At 31.2% G+C, this 19424-nt stretch overlaps 1 protein-coding gene across 1 annotated transcript; it reads left to right on the plus strand.

Annotated features, from left to right (window-relative positions):
- Positions 1-493: 493 nt before the first annotated feature.
- On the plus strand, positions 494-18958 carry LOC110607893 (probable ADP-ribosylation factor GTPase-activating protein AGD8). The gene is made up of 7 exons (XM_021747057.2): positions 494-722; positions 812-930; positions 7870-8302; positions 10768-11028; positions 17641-17766; positions 18281-18379; positions 18540-18958. The coding sequence occupies exons 1-7, from the start codon at positions 654-656 to the stop codon at positions 18645-18647; spliced, it is 1215 nt and encodes a 404-aa protein (XP_021602749.1). The 5' UTR covers positions 494-653; the 3' UTR covers positions 18648-18958.
- Positions 18959-19424: the final 466 nt, after the last annotated feature.

Consider the following 19424-nt stretch of genomic DNA (forward strand, 5'->3'; position numbering starts at 1 on the left):
TACTTTTTTTAAATTTAGTTTGATTTAAAATTAAATTAATAATTTTTTTATATCTTGTGATAATATTTTGCCTGGTATTATAGTTTATTTTATAATGATATTGTTTATAAATAAAATTATTTTGTAGATTTAATTTAGCTGGATGAAATAAAAAAATGAGAGGTTTTTAATAAATATTTAAATTTAGTTATATAATTTTTACTTAATATATATGAACTTAACATGGATATCAAAATTACATTTTGAAACCACAAAAATAAATTAAGACGATGGAGAAGTGAAGTTTGCGTTCGTTTGGATGAGCTTTAACGTCTCAGCACACTACATTCCTCATTCCAATTGACGGTCGGTAAGCCGTACGCAATTAAAGTTACGTTCTCTCGGAAAGCAACAAGTCACCGAATCATGGGCATTTTCGGAAATCAAATTCCCTATTTTTAAATTTTAATTTTTGAAATTAAATTAAAATAATTCCCCAAACTGTCATATTCCCATGCCTATTTGCTCTTTTCCCAATTTGCATTTACTCTCTTTCTCTCTATCTCTATCTCTCTCGGTCCCGTCTGCGTTTCGTCCCTGAGGAGGTGCTGGAGCGAATCACCTCACCTCTTCGGAAACCTTGTTCTGCGTGACCGAGAAAAGAACCAAAATCAATGGCGTCGGAGAACTTCACAGATAAAAACGCTGTGTTCAGAAAGCTCAAAGCGAAATCCGATAACAAGGTTTATTCATATTTTCCTTATAGATCTAATTCGGATCTGGATGTTTTGTTATTGGATCTGGAATTTATTTATTTATTTTTTACTGGTAGATGTGCTTCGATTGCAATGCCAAAAACCCTACATGGGCATCTGTAACGTATGGGATCTTCCTTTGCATCGATTGCTCCGCTGTTCATCGCAGCCTTGGAGTACATATCAGTTTCGTCAGGTTCTCTCTCTCTCTCTCTCTCTCTCTCTCTCTCTCTCTGTTTGCCTGTCTGTCTGTCTCTTTAATTTTTTCTGGATAACGGTCTTGTTTAATTAGCTTTTAGAGTTTAGTGTTGCTAATCTATTGTGGTTTGAATCAAAACAGTCTGTTCAATACGTCCCTTCTTCCGTTTCAATTTTGTTTTGGTTCCTGAATTTAGTACTTCAGAAGATTATAACTTTTATCAGATAATGAGGAATCAGAATTATAAGGCACAGATTTAGAGGTTTATATTAGTTATTACACAGAGGTGGGATTTAGAGTTTAAGAGTACCTGGTCGGTCTCCATTTCTAAAAGCCATCTAATGAGGTACTTGTCTTACTGGGTGTTTATTTACTTTATCTCTCTGAGATTTGGTTTTATGCATTTGGTGGTAATTTTTGTGTCAATAAAAGTACATTGCATGCGGTAAAGTTTTATGTTGTGAAAAATCGCAATGTGATCTGGTGTTATAATCCCACATCAAAGTGGTTGAGATTATCCTCAGCCACGGTTCGATTGGCTGGTAACTTGGCCCTTCTGTAGGGCCAGTAGGGAGGGATTCAAATCCTCTCTATGTCAACTTTCTAAAGTTTGTAATTGTTGAGATATTAAATATTCTCTCTTCACTTTTCCCTAAAGTTATAAATTTGTAATGGTATTTACTAGGCATAATTATTTGTAATTGTTCAAATCTCCATTTTGTTAGTATAAATGAGAGTGAATTTTAGATAGTAATGACTTGCTACGCCCTTGCTATTTGCAAACTGAACTAACTTTGACATTTGACTAGGTGAATCATTTTAAACCTTTGTCCACATCTCCATGAGTCAAACTTTAGAAAAAAGGCCTATTGGACCAAAAAAAAAACAATCTAAACATTAAGATTAATTAACATTAATATCAAACTTTTGTTCCCCTTCTTTCTCCCTCTCCCTCTCCCTCTCCCTCTCCCTCTCCCTCTCCCTCTCCCTCTCAAAATGAGTTCTCTCTGTCTCTCCCCACTTGTCTAATTCGGCCTCTCCTTCCATTCTTCTTCCGTCCCTTGCATTTTGCCTCTTCCTTCTACTTTCTTCCTCTCCCTCTCTCTTTTTCGTTCTACAAATTTATTACATGATTATGCTCACCTTTTCTATCCTTTAACCATGATTCTGCCCTATGTTTAAATTTTTTTAAGAAATACTCTGCCAACCAAAACATAACCAAAATTGCAATTACATTCACACAAAGATCAGTAATACAAACTTCAAATTGATAAACCTAACATCCAAAATAGATGTGGGGCATTTTTGGGTGAAACAATAAAGGAAAAAAAAGGAAGAAAGCTGGGACAAAAATGGGGCCAAAACAACAAGTTTTGGCAAGTTTGGAAAAAAAGGTTACGAATTGGGATAAAGCTGTGCATGACTTTGCCGCAGACTCTGTGGTTCTGTGGACAGCAAAGGATGAAGAGTTTTTATTTTTATTTTTTAATTTTTTCAAATTTTATAAATGTGTCTGGCTGGCTTTTTTATAACCTGGATTTTCTATTTAAGTATCTGACAATTTTGGAAGTCTTTTTCAGGGTGTATTTTGTTTATTTGTGACTTATTTAATTTTGCTATTTTAGCTGGAATTAGTTGTTTGAGTTTTCTGTTTTAATTAGGATTAGTTTTCCTATTTAGTTTAAGTTTCCTATTGTATTTTAGTTTGTATCATAGTTATTAAAGACTCAAGACATACTAAGGTGCTAAGGGGTTTTGGAGCCTAGACGCAAGGAGTAGGCGTGTGCTTGAGCAAAATGAGGTGCAAAAAACAAGTATATAAAAAATAAATTGTGTACATATTTTGTCAATATAATGTTAATTACATAAAAAATATAATCTATTATTTATTGCATTATTAGGTCCTGTTTTATTGCATTACTATTATCATTTATTAATTTACATACAGGTAAAAATTAATTTTTAATAAAATATAAAATTAAAAATGATATTTATTGTCTAGTGTATTACAATTTTACATTATACAATATATCTCGTAATATCTTATAGATCTTTAGATTATTTTATATGAATTTTGTCAATTTATTATGAATAATTACACATCTATTATAAAAATAATTTATGTTTAATATTTAATTCATAAAGAAAGCTTAGGTACTTTTGCACGTTACCTATAAATTACATGTGGCACTTTTGCATGAGAACCTTAACTGCATGAAAGGTGCAATATAACTTGCAAACTTGATAAAGAGCAGAGGAAGGAGTAAAGAAGCAGAAAAACAGAATCAACCTAGTTTTCTTCTAGAAGTAGAAGAGCAAGAAGAAAGAGTTGAAAAAGAAGAAAGAATAAATAGAGGAGAAGGAAAAAATCTAGAAAGATGTCTTCAAGAAATAGCAGATAAGGAAAAAAGAGTAGGAGAAAGAGAAGGAGAAGAAGTAGAAGAAGAATGATGAAAAATAAATAGAGAACTTGGATTTCCTTCTACTATCGGAGTTTTGATTACTGTTGCTGTTTCTTCTTCTTCTTCTATTAATGGCCTTGTTCACCTAGTGTAGTCTTGTTCTCCTAGTGTAGTCATGTTGTATCACTAGGGTGCGACTTGTGCGTGGGTTGCTTATCTAAGGAAGACTGCCTGCTTGGAGGGTGTTGAGGTGGCATGCATGAGCTTGGTCGCCTCAAGCACGACTTTAATAGCTATGGACTTCATATGAAATTCCTAAGTAGTAATTCTATTAGGATTAGGAGATTACAAATCTATAAATAGGCGTGTATTTTGTGTTTTTAGTTTTTTGAGATTAATAAAATTATGCTGAGATTCTCTTGATCACTCTTGTGTGCAAGTGTTTGTTATCTTTTAAAGTTAAATTCTACATCAAAAGTCATCAAATAATCCAATAAACCCAAAATTAGATATCAATTGAACCTCAAATTCAACAACCTTTTTTTTTCTCTTTCAAATATTGTCCATGAGAAGAGAATCTTCAACATGCATGGATAGTGCCTTTTGGATCTTGATGGATAAAGCTTATGTAGCTTCCTTGGTAGTTGGGCATCGAGGAGCAGTGATGTCAATGACTTCTCGCCAATCATTTCCTTGAGGTTACTAGAGCGAAGTGCCTACCATTGTCATAGTAGGCATCAATCAAGGTGATTATTAGGGGTGAGCAGTATTCAGTTTAAACCGAAAAAACCAATCGAACTGAATTAGTTCAAAAAATTGGTTTGGTTTATAATTTCAAAAATTTCAGTTATTTCGATTCGGTTCAGTTTGGTGTTGGTCAGAAAAAAATAAAAAAAATCAAACCGAACTGATTAGTGATATTAGTATATTATTTTTAATAATATAGAGATATTAGATCATAATTAAGGTTAAAATATTTTAATTAAATTTTAAAATACAAAAATAAGGTGTAAAAAATAAAAAAGTTTATTAAAATCTAAACTGATCAAACCAAATCGAATTGAATCAGACCGGTTCGATTTGATTCGGTTTCTGATCAAAATTGGTTCATTTTTCATAAATACCTAAATTTTAATTTTCGATTTATTCGGATCAGTTTTGAACCAAACTGACCGAATGCTCACCCCTAGTGATTATATTGTCGTGAGACCATCGTGGTGATGGGAGATAATGTCTACTGTGAGGAGGTGGTTACGTTGGAGTGCAAATCACCGATAGTGGACTTTGGCACTAAAGAGAGAGGTTTGGTTAGAAATAGGGGTATGCATTATTCGGTTATAATCGAATAATTGAACCAAACCAATGAAATTAAGTTATTTTGGTAGATATAAATTCGGTTCGGTTCGCTTTGGTTGTCGATTAATAATCTTTGGAAAATTTGGTTTTCGGTTATCAGTTTGGTTATTTGATAACTGAATTAACTAAAATAACCCATTTTTTTTATCAAATAATATGTTTAGTTATTATTTTATTAACACAATATTATTTACAATGGTTGTTTTTATAATTTTATTACTATTATTATTTTGATAATCATTATTTTACTAAAATAAGTTATATTTGTTATTTTTATAAATAAAACTTTACTATTATATTATTTGTTATTTATATATTTAATTAATAATTTAAAATTAATTTTTATTTTATTTTGGTTAAGTCTATTATAATAGATAATTGATTGAATATTTCGGTTTTAGTATATTTGGTTTTATTTTAATTTCGGTTAATTTAAGTCGATAAAAATTTGTTTAGTTAGAATTTTGATTTGGCTAACCGAATGCTCACCCCTAGTTAGTGAAGGTATATTAAAAAATAAAGCTTAAATGGTAAGTCAAACACTTAAATGGTAATTCATGTTTGACTTCGATGCAACCTATGCTTCTTGGACTCGGATACAAGTGTCAGACATGGGTGCATATCCCTATGTTTGACTTGTCAACTTTATAAATAGAAATACAGAAAATGGATTTAAGTTTAGACACGGGAACTTGGACACTTTATGTTGTATAAAATAAATTGGAATAAAAAAATATAAAGTTATATAGTAATATTTATAGTCTAAATAGATGATGAAATACAACTAAATATATCATCCAAAACAAACCAAATAACTATTTTATTTGAATATCTTCATATTAAGAGAAAGAAATGTTTTATTAACTATGCATGAATATATCACTCAAGTGTCTAAGTGCATCATATTCCATGAAGTGTCGTGTTGACAATGGATATGGTATGGTAAAATGCATTTAGTCCTAGAACAATAACTCTTCTGGAAGTTGTTTCCTCCTTAGGGGAATTACTTTTTTGAAGAGAGGGAAGACAACGAATTGAAAACCTAAGCTAAAAGGTTATGTTAAAGTTGGTTCACATAGATGTAGAATTTGTTGTTTTAGAGATGGATAGGAGTGGGGTTTCACCAAAGGAGAGCCTTTGAGAACCATTCTCCTTATTTGATTTTGAGGTTAATCAATCTGATGTTTAAGTTGATGTTTGATCGAACAAAATTATTTTTTAATCTTTAATTTAACATTTGCTGTGGTTAATTCCTTCTTAACTGTCTTCATTATTTTTTAATATTATTATTGTGAAGTGGGACATACAACTTATATTGAAATAAGCCACTTAGATTACTATGTCAACTCCCTATAAATTCAATTCAACATTAGGACAAAAGATCCCAAGAATTTTGAAACATTGGACTATTTTGCTAAAATTGTGACCTTTCTATTAATGTTATACACGGTTCTTGGGGGTGTCGAACTGGAAAAATGTATCGTACTGTACTCAAATTGAAAAAAAAAATTGATGTTATAGGAACCGAATCATATTGAACCAAACTTATTTAGCTATTTGGTTTTAGTTTATGGTTTTTTATCGGACTGAACTGAAACCATATCGAAGAACCAATTTTATGTACATGTCATTTTTATTATTTTAATGATATTTTGGTTCCATTATATAGTTTTAATAATATGTTTTATATCTCATATAGTTCTAATATAATCTTATAAATTATAATATCAAAATTATATGATTCTATTTAAAGAATTCAAATCTTAATTTTGTAAAGTGTTAAATAATACATAGTAGAAAACTATAAATGATTAAGGGTCTAAACAAAATAACTTATTTGTGAGCTATTTGATACTTAACTTGATAAAAGCTTAGTTCAGTACGCATGTGTGTGTGTGTTTATATATACACTCTCTCTTGATTATTTTTATATTTAATATTATTTAGTAACTTCCATAAATTAAATTATTCGTATAATTTAAATATGACTCTTTTTTAACTGTTAAATAGTTAGTAACAATATTATAAAATAACATTATATTCTATTAGTTATTAAAGATTTCTAAAAATATGGTTTAAATAATTTAATTAGTTATAGTTCGTTCTACCTATATATATATATATATATATATATATATTAATTACACATGTATCTTCTAATCAAAATTATATAATTAATAACTATGTATAAAATAATACAATATTTCTACTGAAAGTTGTCTATAATATATTTTAATATTATTATTGTTTAAATGTTAGTATTATTAATTTTTATGATTGTTTTTAATGTTAGTTATTTACTATTTTAAAATCGACGTAAGAATATTATAATTTTATGTGTAACAATCAAGATTTAAACTGAAATTAAAACTAAAATTGAAGTTAAAAAAGAACAGGAACCATACGAAATTTTGTTCTAAGTATGGTTCCTTAAAATAAAAGAACCGGAGGTTTGGTTTTGGTTCTTACTTAGAACTGTACAAGAACCAGAACTGAAAAGCCCTAGTTTCTATTAAAATGTGAATAGGCAAAAAGGTTTGGGTTTGTTCTGTAATGGGGCCAGCAGTTTTTTATTTGAATTTGTTTCTATTGTTTTGCTAATACCATTTATTTTGGTTTTCCATCATTTTAATTAGCCTTTTTTTTGGGTAGCTGTTGTAATCTTATTTTTTTTAAAAAGAAATGGAGAGTACACTGAATATGTTTCTTGTAACTTGGATGCTGAGAAAGTAATAACATGTAGAACTATATTGAGAACAAAGAATTTGTTTGATGCGTAGTTTAATCATAAAGCAAGGATGGTACAAGATGGTGGGGGCTTGGGAAAAAAGGAAGGGTGTGGGGGGTGTTAGGCTGTTGTGTAGAAAAGAAGAAATCTTTTGTCTCTTATACTACTTTTCAATAGGTCGACGTATAGGAAATGCCTGTTTTTCTTTTGCTTATGGTTTAACCGGCTCAGTACTCAAATCTTTGGTATAGGCAGTTCTTGTATTTTATTTTATTTTTTATTTTTTTATTTTATGTTCTAGGCTTTTGTGTATTCTTTTCTCATGTATTAATCTCCTTCAATGCCTCCTATATTTATTTATTGTTTGAAATAAAAAAAGATTATGGCAACATTAAATAGTGGAAAGCCATTTCTATCATAAAAATTTATTTATTTATTTTATTCGTGTAGGTCTACTAATTTGGATTCATGGAGTCCTGAGCAATTGAGAATGATGAGCTTTGGTGGAAACAACCGTGCACAAGTGTTTTTCAAGCAACATGGATGGACTGATGGGGGAAAAATTGAGGCAAAATATACATCTAGAGCTGCTGAATTGTATAGGCAAATACTTTCAAAAGAAGTTGCCAAAAGTATGGCAGAAGATGCAGGCTTGCCATCATCGCCTGTTGCTTCTCAGTCAGCCCAAGCATCAAATGGACTGTCTGATAACAAGGTCAATGAGAGTCCTAAAGAGAGTTCATTAGAAAAGCAAGAAGCACCTGATGTTGCTCCTTCGCTAAAAACTTCTCGTCCAGTTAGTACAAGCTCAATCAAGAAGTCTCTTGGTGCAAAGAAAACTGGAAAGACTGGGGGCCTTGGTGCTAGAAAGCTTACCTCCAAGGTAAGGTTCCCACTTACCTTTATGAATGAATTAATTATTGTTAGAAGTGTTAGAATTTTATCTTAGTAATGTGTCATATTAATCTGCTAATCAGTTCAGTCTAAAATCATCAAAAACTGAAAAAGCTGAAATATATATATCCAAACACTTGCTAATTTAGGTTGAGAACTGTTTTATATTCATTTTTATCTGTTCATATGGTTGTGGACCTCTGGATTGGGGTATTAGGTTGTGCCGATTACATATGGGCTTTTAGCTTAAATAAAAACTAAGAAAGAAAGCACATGCTAGCTACAAATGACGATATTTTGTTGTTATCTTTCTTTCTTTCCCCTGCCAATACTCATAGTTTGTCACGACTCAAATGAAGGAAGTAAATGTTCATTTTTAACCCTGTTTAAAATAAAACAGGTGATAGACATTCTATTTTTTAGTAGAATTCAGTCGATTGACTTCAGAATAGAATTCATATGTTTGGAATACGTTTTAAATTATATAGCCTTATTGAGTTCTATTTTTTGAAGTAATTTGGAAGTGTATTGAATTCTACCGTAAAATAATTAAAAAGTGTATTGAGTTCTACAGTTCTCTTGTAAATGATTAGACGGTGTATTTTTAGTGCATCTTTGGTTTTCAGCAATATTCCCAATATTATATCAAATCAATCGAATTATTGCAAATTACTCTACTTCTGGGGGTGATTTCCAATTATTGCGAATGCAGTTTTGACTTTAGGAATAGAAAGTTATCACTTGAAAGCTTTCCAAACGCGAAATTGAGCAAATTGAAAAATTGAATTCTTGCATTTTAAAGGTTTATGAATACATTGTTTAGGGAAGGGGGAAATATAATGAATAAAAGAACTTTTTTTTTTGAGATGCAAATAAACATTGCATTACATGGCTGCTACCCACAACAAAACAATAGAACTTGAAGAAAATAGAAGGGCAAAATGAAAAGGTTTTGAGAATTTAGTACTAATTAGTGTCAAAATAAGTACTGACTAATGTCTACTTTAAGCAAGATCAATCTAAGTTTGAGTAAATTTTCATTTGCATTCGGTCAATTTTATTTCAATTTGATCATTCAACTTCAATTTCTTTCTTCAAACTCCTTGACATTGATTTACAAATCATAAAACTGGCTCTGACCTTCTATTGCAGATTTTCAGGTTAATTTATTAAAATATTTTCTCTGCTTGCATCTCTCATTATTTCATATTTTATAATAAAAATTTAATAGATTTTAGACATTTATACTAACAATGATACATTTACACTAACCACATCGTTTATAAAATTCTTTTTTATTATTTTAATTATTAGATATAAACTTTTTAATTCTTTTTAATTCGATTAGAATTTTTTTACTCATCCATTTATTTTTTTAATGAAATTAAATATTAAATAAATAAATATTCAATATTAACTAAAACTGTAATAATTCATAAATTTTTTACATATTACTACAAATATTGTCAATTTTAATTGTATTTTGGTAAATATTATTATTATTTCAGTATTTTTAATTATTATAAGCTTTCATTTTTAAAAATAATTTAAATATTTTATCTAGTTAAAATATTTATTTAACATTGATATTTCAATATAAAATAAATAAAAAATAAAGTAGTGTAATAAATAAATAATTAAAGAACTAGTTCAGGTTCCTAACTTTTTCGTTTTTTCTTTGTAATACATGCTTTGTTAAAGGGTAGCAAAGTAACATGGTTATAGAAGCTTGCACAGACTGAAATATGGTGGAAGGTACTGACTATATAGTTTAACCACAACTGAAATGGCTAGAATGACCATATCTCTCTTATAATAATAAAAAATATGCTATGACAGGTAAATGAGAGTTTTATGATAATCAAATTAAAGTTAAAGGAGTTTTAAGAAAGGAATTAAAGTTAAAGGAGTTTTAAGAAAGGAATTAAAGTTAAAGGAGTTTTAAGAAAGGAATTAAAGTTAAAGGAGTTTTAAGAAAGGAATTAAAGTTAAAGGAGTTTTAAGAAAGGAATTAAAGTTGAGTGATTAAATTGAGAACATGATCAAAGTTGAGGGACTGCGATTGAAAGGAGTTTTAAGAAAGGAATTAAAGTTAAAGGAGTTTTAAGAAAGGAATTAAAGTTGAGTGATTAAATTGAGAACATGATCAAAGTTGAGGGACTGCGGTTGAAAATTACCCATTATGTTATGTTATTGGAAGTGGGGAAAAGAGTTAAAAACACATGCCTGTGTGTATTAATTACAATACTTTTTTTTTTTTAATTTAAATTCAAGATCTAAATTAACTTAAGATTCCGAACATATTAAACCAAAGCATACCAATTATTGGAAGAACCTGATTAATTAAACAAAATGTGCATGTCCAGTTTAATATTTTGCTTTCTGCTGACAATTGCTTACTCAGACTTGCTTGATTATCATGTTGCCTTCTCAGTTGCTGTCCTATTATTGCAGCCTAGTGAAAATCTCTATGATCAGAAACCTGAAGAACCAGCTCTTCTTGTTCCTCCATCTACTAACACTACCAATCCAAAAGCTGGCACATCCTTTACATCGCGCTTCGAATATGTAGATAATGTCCAGTCTACTGAGCTGATTTCTGGAGGTCCACAAGTTATTAACCATGTATCTCCACCAAAGTCATCAAGCTTCTTTGCAGAATTTGGAATGGATAGCGGATTTCAGAGGAAATCAAGCTCAAACTCCTCAAAGCAGGTAAACTTCATACATTTGTGTTGCATGCAAATTGCACACGAGTGACTACAGTTTGCCTTGTTAAATTCTAAGAACTTCTCAAATTTAAAAGCTGCAATGTTTCATGTGCTGTTTGGAATTGTGCATAAAGATTTTGGTACATTGTTGGGTGGATGTGTTGCCAAAATGCAGGGTAAGGTACTAAGGTGGCCATATGCCATAATGCAATCTCTATCTGCAGTATTAAGCGGTGTTTTGGGACTCAATTTTTACCCTAGAAATGAACGCAGCCAAATATCTGATAGGATGATGGCTTATATCGCTTGGGAACATGGGATGGTGATGCATGGCAGGTAGCATATCTGAGAATTAAGGCTGAAGTTTGATGTTATTTTAGGGAATGGGCAGGAACTTCTAGTTGGAAAGCCAGGTTAAGAAGGGTATGGGGTTTGGGAAGTAAAAGTCAAAAAGAAGCTGGGTTTTGTGGGTGTGCTAACAGTAGAACTGTTTAGGCTTCATACCTAGGTTTCCATTGGCATCACACCTATGGTTGAATTGCAGCACAACTTGAAGCATAACTGCCAGAATTTTTATTTATCAAAACTGTGAAACAACATTAATAGTTATTTTCTTTTCCTGGACTCTAGAAGTAACCCTTAACCAACAAGGACTATAGAAAAAGATTCTAGAATAAATAACCAATGTGATGCATCAACCTTTTCTTACAACCCTATAGGTTTATTCGTGGCTGATCTTCAGGTCAAAGATTGAGCAACTTTACCATTGTAACAAAGCCACCCTGTACCAGCTCTTATAAAATAAAAATAATAAAATTTGTACTGTATAAAGTTTGGAATAAACTTAACGATAAACTGAACCCTAACCCTAAGCTTTTGAGCATTTGACTGATTTTTCTCAACTTCATTGGATGCATCTGATGGCATAAGCTATATCCCCAGTTCCCTTTTTCTAAAAACTTAAAATTGTCTTCCATCTTAACTAGGATTCATATTTGTTGGCTGTTCATGTTTTGAAAGGAATCTATTCTCAACACTTGTCAACCAGAAAAGTTTTTTGAGTAATGGATCTATATCTGGTGTGCAGGTTTGATACGTGGACAGGATAGATATTACTTCTGTTTGATGAAAACTGATATTTTGCTTTGGTACTTATGTAGAGTTGTAGACCTTGCCACTATCAAGTTCTGTACCAAATTGTTACATATAAGAGTCTAGTAGTTGTTAAGAAGGGAGTTATATTCTGTTTAAATGGTTGTTAAAGATCTGTTAGGGAAGAAGGAATTGGCTGGAACAGTTAATTCCAGCTGTCTTTAGTTCTTTAGAAGAAACTGGCCTATAAAAGAAATAGAATAGCTCCAGTATTGTCATTCGAAAATTCTAATCAATAAAGATCTACTTTTTCCTTTTTCTAATGTCTTTTTCTTAATTTTCCCTTCTTCGACTCCTCCCCTTCTTTTCTGTATTTCTCATCTAATTTCTATTATTCTGTGGTAGAGAATCTGGTTATGTGACACTAACCAGTCCAACCTTGAACAAGAACCGGTCAAACCATCACTTAAAATGTCCTGTCTGGTTTTGTGCAAAACCAAAACTTTTTGTAAAAAATATTTTTGACAATTGGACTTGTCAAAACTGGGCTGAATCGGAATCAGAACCTGATCCAGAATTAGGGAGATTGACAGAGTTGGTAACAAAGAAGACTTGAAAATATATAGAGCAATGGAGAGGATCTGAAATAGTATTTAGAACTTGTACCGATTGATAATGGAAAACAATATAACTCTAGCAATGCAACCCTTTCACAGATTTACAATCCCTACTCAGAAATAAGAACAATAAAAAAGGAACCAACAAGAAAATTAAAATGGCTCATAAGAACCCCCAGGATCAATGTCCCCGTGCAGGAAGCCTGCCCCACAGAGAAATTTGTACTCAAAACCCTACCCCTTTACTCCCATTTCATCTCTTATTTATACTCTTTTCCAGCTGGGCCCTTTCCATGTATCTTTTTCTGAAATTCTTTCTAACAGAAGGATATTCCAGTTCACCCAATTCCAGCTCACTCGATTCTAAAAGTTTCTCCATACTAAGCTTACCCATTCCTATCCTTATTAATATCACCCCCTCAAAAATAGCCTTGTCCTCAAGGCTTTATGATAAATACAAAAGAGTTAATTCAAGTAAGAAATTCTCTAGTAACTCCATTAATATGCAAGAGGCATAAAAGGTTTGAGAGGACATATCCTTAAGCTTTATTTTCACCTTATCCACCGTTGCTCTAGCATTATGAATTTGCACAAAATAATTTTTAATCTTCCCTATCAATAAGATGATGCATAATTGCTTTTTCAGAAGAGCAATTGCCATATTATTAACTCCCCCAGCATTGCCATCAATCTCTAAATATTTTCTCGATTTCCATCTGAAGTGAAAATATAAATCTGCAGCTTCTGTTGTAAAAACGCAACCCCATGCTGAAATTCATCTTTGCAATATAATTTGTGTTTTAAACCAGTGTGAATGCTTTCTCCCTCTTGAAGCAAAACCAATGGAATTTTTGGCCAATTAATTTACCCCTCTTCTAGAACTTTTAATCTAAATATTTCTAAAATTTAAATACATAAGCTTTGAGTAGCAGATAGAAACTCGTCTACCCCACACCTCCACATTTCTTTCAAAAGCAGTACTAAATTTATGCAAGAGAAAATAAGTAGATAGGGACGGCTTTACATTCGAAACCTAGAAAATGGCCATAAGATGTGAGTTGATTTAAAATGTAGCACATTGTAATGCATTTTGAATCTGAATCAGGAATGTGGAACCGAGTTTTGCGATCGGGAATTACAACTCTCCTCGCTTTCCGGTCTTACTTTAAATGGATTGACTGTAATGGATCCCCTTTCTTGTAGTTTTCTTGATTGAAAAATCTCAAAATCTAAAATTAATTGCAGCACCATTGGGTTGAAATTAGGAGGAAAAATTTTGTTTGAAATATGAACTGGTTTGGAGAAATCGGGATGGGAGAAAAATGTATGCATCGTTGGAGAAGACAATGGCTGTATCTCTATGTTTCTCAACGGGCTTAAATCTGGTGGCTTGGGATTTGAGCTTTCAAAATTATTTGGGCTAATACATTTCCCTAGAGGCCTGATTTGGTGGTGCAATAACTTTAGAGGACCAAAAATTAAGCCCATTAAGCCCGTTGAAAGAGTTAGATTTCCTTCTCCCAATGGTTCTCTCAATCCAGGCCCAACACCCCAATTCCATCTTCTTCTCCAATGTACACCAGAAAAATAACACAAGAATAGGTCATTTTTTGAATGAATCTGGAGCCTTCTGTCTAAAATTCATGTTGCCTCCTTCCTTCCATAGGAATCAAGGTCAAGGGCCTTGTGAGAACTGATCCTCACCTCGACTTCTCCTTGTAACTCATTTAATGGATAATCCTCGTAAATAGGATCTGAAAGAACTAATATGGTTGCTGACTGGGATACCTGTCATCAATATACCTTGTAATAGTTCCCAACTGCCGTACCATCCCCAAATGTGCATTCGGGTACCCTTTTTCTTTATGAATGGTCACAAACTCACCACTGATTTGATGTTGACGAAGATATTGAAGAGTTTCACCATTTCCTCTTGTTGCTTCCTTCCATAATAATTGAGTAAGCAAATTCTCAATCCTATTAAATTTTTCTTCAAGCTTGCAATAATAGATATTTAGGTTTTTTTGGAACACTGTTATGTTCCTCTCTATCTTTTCTAATCTCTTCTCTACCTTCTCTATTCTATTTTCCATTGTGGACAAGCTCTTTAAGATTCGACAGGTCGGACAAATTGATAAGTTAAGAATGAAGAAGACTTGAAAATAGACAAAACAATGGAGAGGATCTGAAATACTATTGAGAACTTGTATTGATAATAGAAAATAATATAACTCTAACAATGCAACCCTTTCACAGATTTACAATTCATACTCAGAAATAAGAACAATAAAAAAGGAACCAATAAGGAAATTAAAATGGCTCATAAGAACCTCAAGATCAATGTCCCATGCAGGAAGCCTGCGCCTCTATAACAGAGAATTTTGTACTCAAAACCCAATCCCCTTACTCCCCATTTCATCCCTTATTTGTACTTTTTTTCATTTGGTCCCTTTCCATGTATCTTTCTCTGAAAATCTCTCTAACAGAAGAATATTTCAGCTCATCCAATTCTAGCTCACTCAATTCTAGAAGTTTCTCTATACTAAGCGTACCATTCCTATCCCTAATAGGGATCCTTTGGTTGGGTCCCAGTTGTCTTCACTCTAGAATCGGACTTTGGCGATTCCTAGATATATGCAAACAAAAGTTGGTCCATTTTGAAGCTGGCATGATTTGGTTAATTGGTTACTTATCTTTAATTATCTTTCTTTTTTTTTTTTCCCCCGTACATGAGAATTTAGAAAACAATGTAATGGACACAGAACAAAAATGATAAAATAGTTCCCACATGCAAACTCAAAAATCTAATGGACACAGAACAAAAATGATAGAATATTTCCCGCATGCAAACTCAAAAGTATTCTAAAAGGATAAATTGCAATTTAGTCCTATAGTTTAGTGACACTTGCACATATTTTCAAGAACCTACAAACTATTAAGGACTGATTTGCTGTGTTTATTTAAACTATAGGTATTTAATTGTGAATGAAATAAAAGAATATTAGTTGTATTTCTCATAGAAGGGAATAACATATTGGTCTCTTAAAATCACAAAAACTAAAGAGTTGACTTCTAAAAATATAGTGACTAATGTGTAGGTTTTACTGAGCTATAGGGACTAAATTATAGGTTATCCTATCTAAAACTTTGCAGCTATTGTAAATGTTAAACAATACCGTATGTGACTTCTAGAAGGTAAATTGTTATTGCTTTATGTAAATAATAAAACAGCACTGTACTCGATTTGGCCAAAGCAAAGCATATCTGCATGTGCACATGGTGTAGATGACTCCCTGAAATAGATCATCTCTTTGTTTTTTTTTTTCGGGGGTTGTAGGGGGGGGGGGTGGTGTTCCTAAGCCGAACAAAAAAAGCATACCAAATCATATAGTTTTGGTTCTTCACTAAGACTCGATTTGGAACTGTGGCGGACCCCGAACTTGACTAGAACTGATTTTGTACACATGTTTTTGCATAATTTTATAGATATATTATATATTTTGAACATAATTATACATATGTTTATATACCCTAATATTATGTGTATACTATAATTATTGTATTATATATTATAATTAATGACACTTTACATGTTACTTATTATTTTTTTTATTATTATTCATATGTTTTTCTTAATAACTTTAGATATAAAAAAATACTAAAATCACTTTATCATTCTTAATTATTGTATTACTATGTTTACATTTGACCATTTGTTACATATGTATTTCATAATGTAAAGGTAATTATAAAATGCTAAAATTATATCTTACTATTTTCATGCTTATTTTTGTATATATATACACTTTATATAATTTGTAACTCTTTTAAATGTATGCTATAGATATGCTATAATTTGTATAAATAATTAACTTTAAGACTTAATTGGTAATTCAAGTATTACTGTTCATGAAAAAAATTTGCAAATTTGTTTTAAGAACTGAGAATCAAAGCCGGGTCATAACGTACTGAAAACTGAGAATCATACTGGACCAAAAACGAAATAGCAAAAATCAAACTGAATTTAAACCGTACCAAAATTGAATTCAGTTCAGTTTCGATTCGTAGGTAGACCCTGAATCCGAATTGAAACTGCACACCTCTAATATCTAGATGTTAAGATAAATCATGAATCCCATATAATATGCTTATGTCTTTAGATTAGAGATGGGAGAATAGAGGCCAAAGTTGTGAGAGGTTTTTGTTTGCGAAGAATAGGAGGAAGCAAATCAGGGTAACAATTTGACAAGATATTTATTCAACATTTGAAATATGGCCAAATATATGTTTGCACCCCTGTATTATTTCATATTAGCCCATTAAGCATTTGAACTAAAATTATAACCTATTGAACACCTAAACTTATAAAAATTGTAACAAGTAAATCCAAATTAACTATATCATTAATGATTTATAAAAAGAAGTCAAAATTAGTTCAACTTCTTGTTGACTGTACTCGAAACAGTCAGCAATATGTAATATTAATGACTTACTGTTATGATTTTTATAAGTTTGGGTGTTGAATAGGATATAATTTTAGTTCAAGTGATTAATAAGTTAATCTTAATTAGTATAGGGATGTAAGTACATGTTTAGACTTTGAAATATCTTCATTTTATGTCTACTTCCGCAATATTTTTTTGTTTTCAGGTGGGTCCTAATGGATTTAAGAAATCTGGGAAGCTTGGCTGACCATAACTGTTGATTTTCAAGTTCTGTGGAAAAAAAAAAAAACCTCCCGTACTCTATCTGATACTCTATTGTTTATTTTATCTTTGTGCATTTTGTTATTGAGGATAATTTTGCCTATACTAGTTGGAGATGGTTGGATATTTGCGAGGATTGCATGATAGTATTGGCATGTGTTTTTCTTATACTTTCTTGCTCTTACGCCATAGTACTATCAGATCCAGGAAACAGATGAAGCAAGGAAAAAGTTCTCAAATGCAAAATCAATATCATCAGCTCAGTATTTTGGAGATCAGAGCAAATCCACTGACATTGATGCTCAAGTTTCCTTGCAGAAATTCTCAGTATGTCCATTCTATCAACTGTAATTTGTTCTTGTTGACAGCTTTTGAAGTTCATTTTCTTTGTTAATTTATTTTGACCTTCTTTGTGAAAAATAGCTGCATTTAGATGGTTTATAGAGATTCCTAAATACCCCTCCATCCTTTTTAGTTGGGGATAAGTAAAGAGAAGTGTTAAGCTTATGCTTGGGTTTGGACTTGGGATCACATATGAAAACAGAAGTGAATTCAGCAAATAGTGCTGGTGCTGGGGGATCTCTGTCCTCCTTGTTGGTGCATGTTCCTTGTGGTAGTTTTCCACTCTAACTAAAAGGCTATATTTCGGACTCAATGGAACTGCAGGAAAACCTAGTTGAGAGTTCATAACCGTAAAGAAACTTGTGTTTTTTTTTTTTTTTTTTTAGCGGTTAGCAAAGAAAGCCGTATTTTGATATATCTGCATGATCATAAAGTTCCTTCGATCTCTTCTGAAATCTTTGCCATGATGCCGAAGTTATAATCTTCATGTTGATTCCAGGGTTCCTCAGCAATCTCCAGTGCTGATCTTTTTGGTACCAGCAATGATCACTCCATTGATCTTGCTGCAAGTGACCTGATTAACCGGATATCTTTCCAGGTATGCATCTGACAATGTGGTAATTAAGAATTCTCGAGTTATTTATTGTAAAAATAGGGAAGTATTTTCTTTATTTCTGTTTGACATTGCACCACCTCTGAAAACGAAAACCTATAATGTGTTGATAACTTCAATTCTCCTTTTGATGTATTTTTTTCAGGCACAGCAGGATATTTCTTCCCTCAAGAATATTGCAGGAGAGACTGGGAAGAAGCTCAGCTCATTGGCATCTAACTTAATGACTGATCTTCAAGATCGAATCCTCTGATTTGGGTTAAAAAAAATGTCCAATGAGTTTGTTACAATACCAGCCAATATTTGTGTAGTGGAATGTAAAATGAGTCGATTATAAATTCTTTCGGAAGACGAATAAAATTAGGACTTCTAAAAAGGTGTTATTATTTTCTAGTACAGGTGGTTTTGAGATGAAATGTGTTTTAGTTATTACACTTGGTAACCATCAGTTAGTAAACCAGAACAGTTCTCTTGCAGTGTTCTCGGAAGGTAGGAACTGAAATTATGAAGAAAACAATTTGATTTCTGATGTTTGGTTTGTGAAATGTAATCTTTAAAGCTGAATCTTTTGAGTTTGGCTAAGATTAGAGGTGAGCAATCGATTAATCAAATCAAGGCTCTTAAAATATTAATTAAATTATATTGAAATTAAAAATAAAATTGAATTTTTTTCCAACTCTTAAAATATTGAATTTTATCCAAGTTGGAATATAATTGAAATATTTGTCCGTTTATTGTTAATAAAATAAAAATTAAATGTAAATTATTAATTAATTAATTAAATATAAAAATAGAAATAATATAATAGTTTTTTATTTATAAAAAATAATAAATATAACTTATTTTAGTAAAATAATAATTATAAAATTAATAATTGTAATAAAGTACAAAAATAACTTTTTTGAATAATATGTATTAATAAAATAATAAAATATATTATTTTATAAAAAATCGGTTTTCAATTTGTTTGGTCATTAAATAAAAAATAACTGAATCCTTAATTTAAAACTGAACTTTTTTAAATGTAATT

The sequence above is a fragment of the Manihot esculenta genome, chromosome 15 (genome assembly GCF_001659605.2).
Source record: "Manihot esculenta cultivar AM560-2 chromosome 15, M.esculenta_v8, whole genome shotgun sequence".
Classification (NCBI taxonomy): Eukaryota; Viridiplantae; Streptophyta; class Magnoliopsida; order Malpighiales; family Euphorbiaceae; genus Manihot; species Manihot esculenta.

Bases quoted from the DNA above. Each gene is read 5' to 3' on its own strand.
- LOC110607893 (XM_021747057.2), top strand. From the start codon at position 654: ATGGCGTCGGAGAACTTCACAGATAAAAACGCTGTGTTCAGAAAGCTC. The intron at 17,767-18,280 runs GTATGTCCATTC...TGTTGATTCCAG, and splicing joins TTTCCTTGCAGAAATTCTCA to GGTTCCTCAGCAATCTCCAG. The intron at 18,380-18,539 runs GTATGCATCTGA...TATTTTTTTCAG, and splicing joins TTAACCGGATATCTTTCCAG to GCACAGCAGGATATTTCTTC.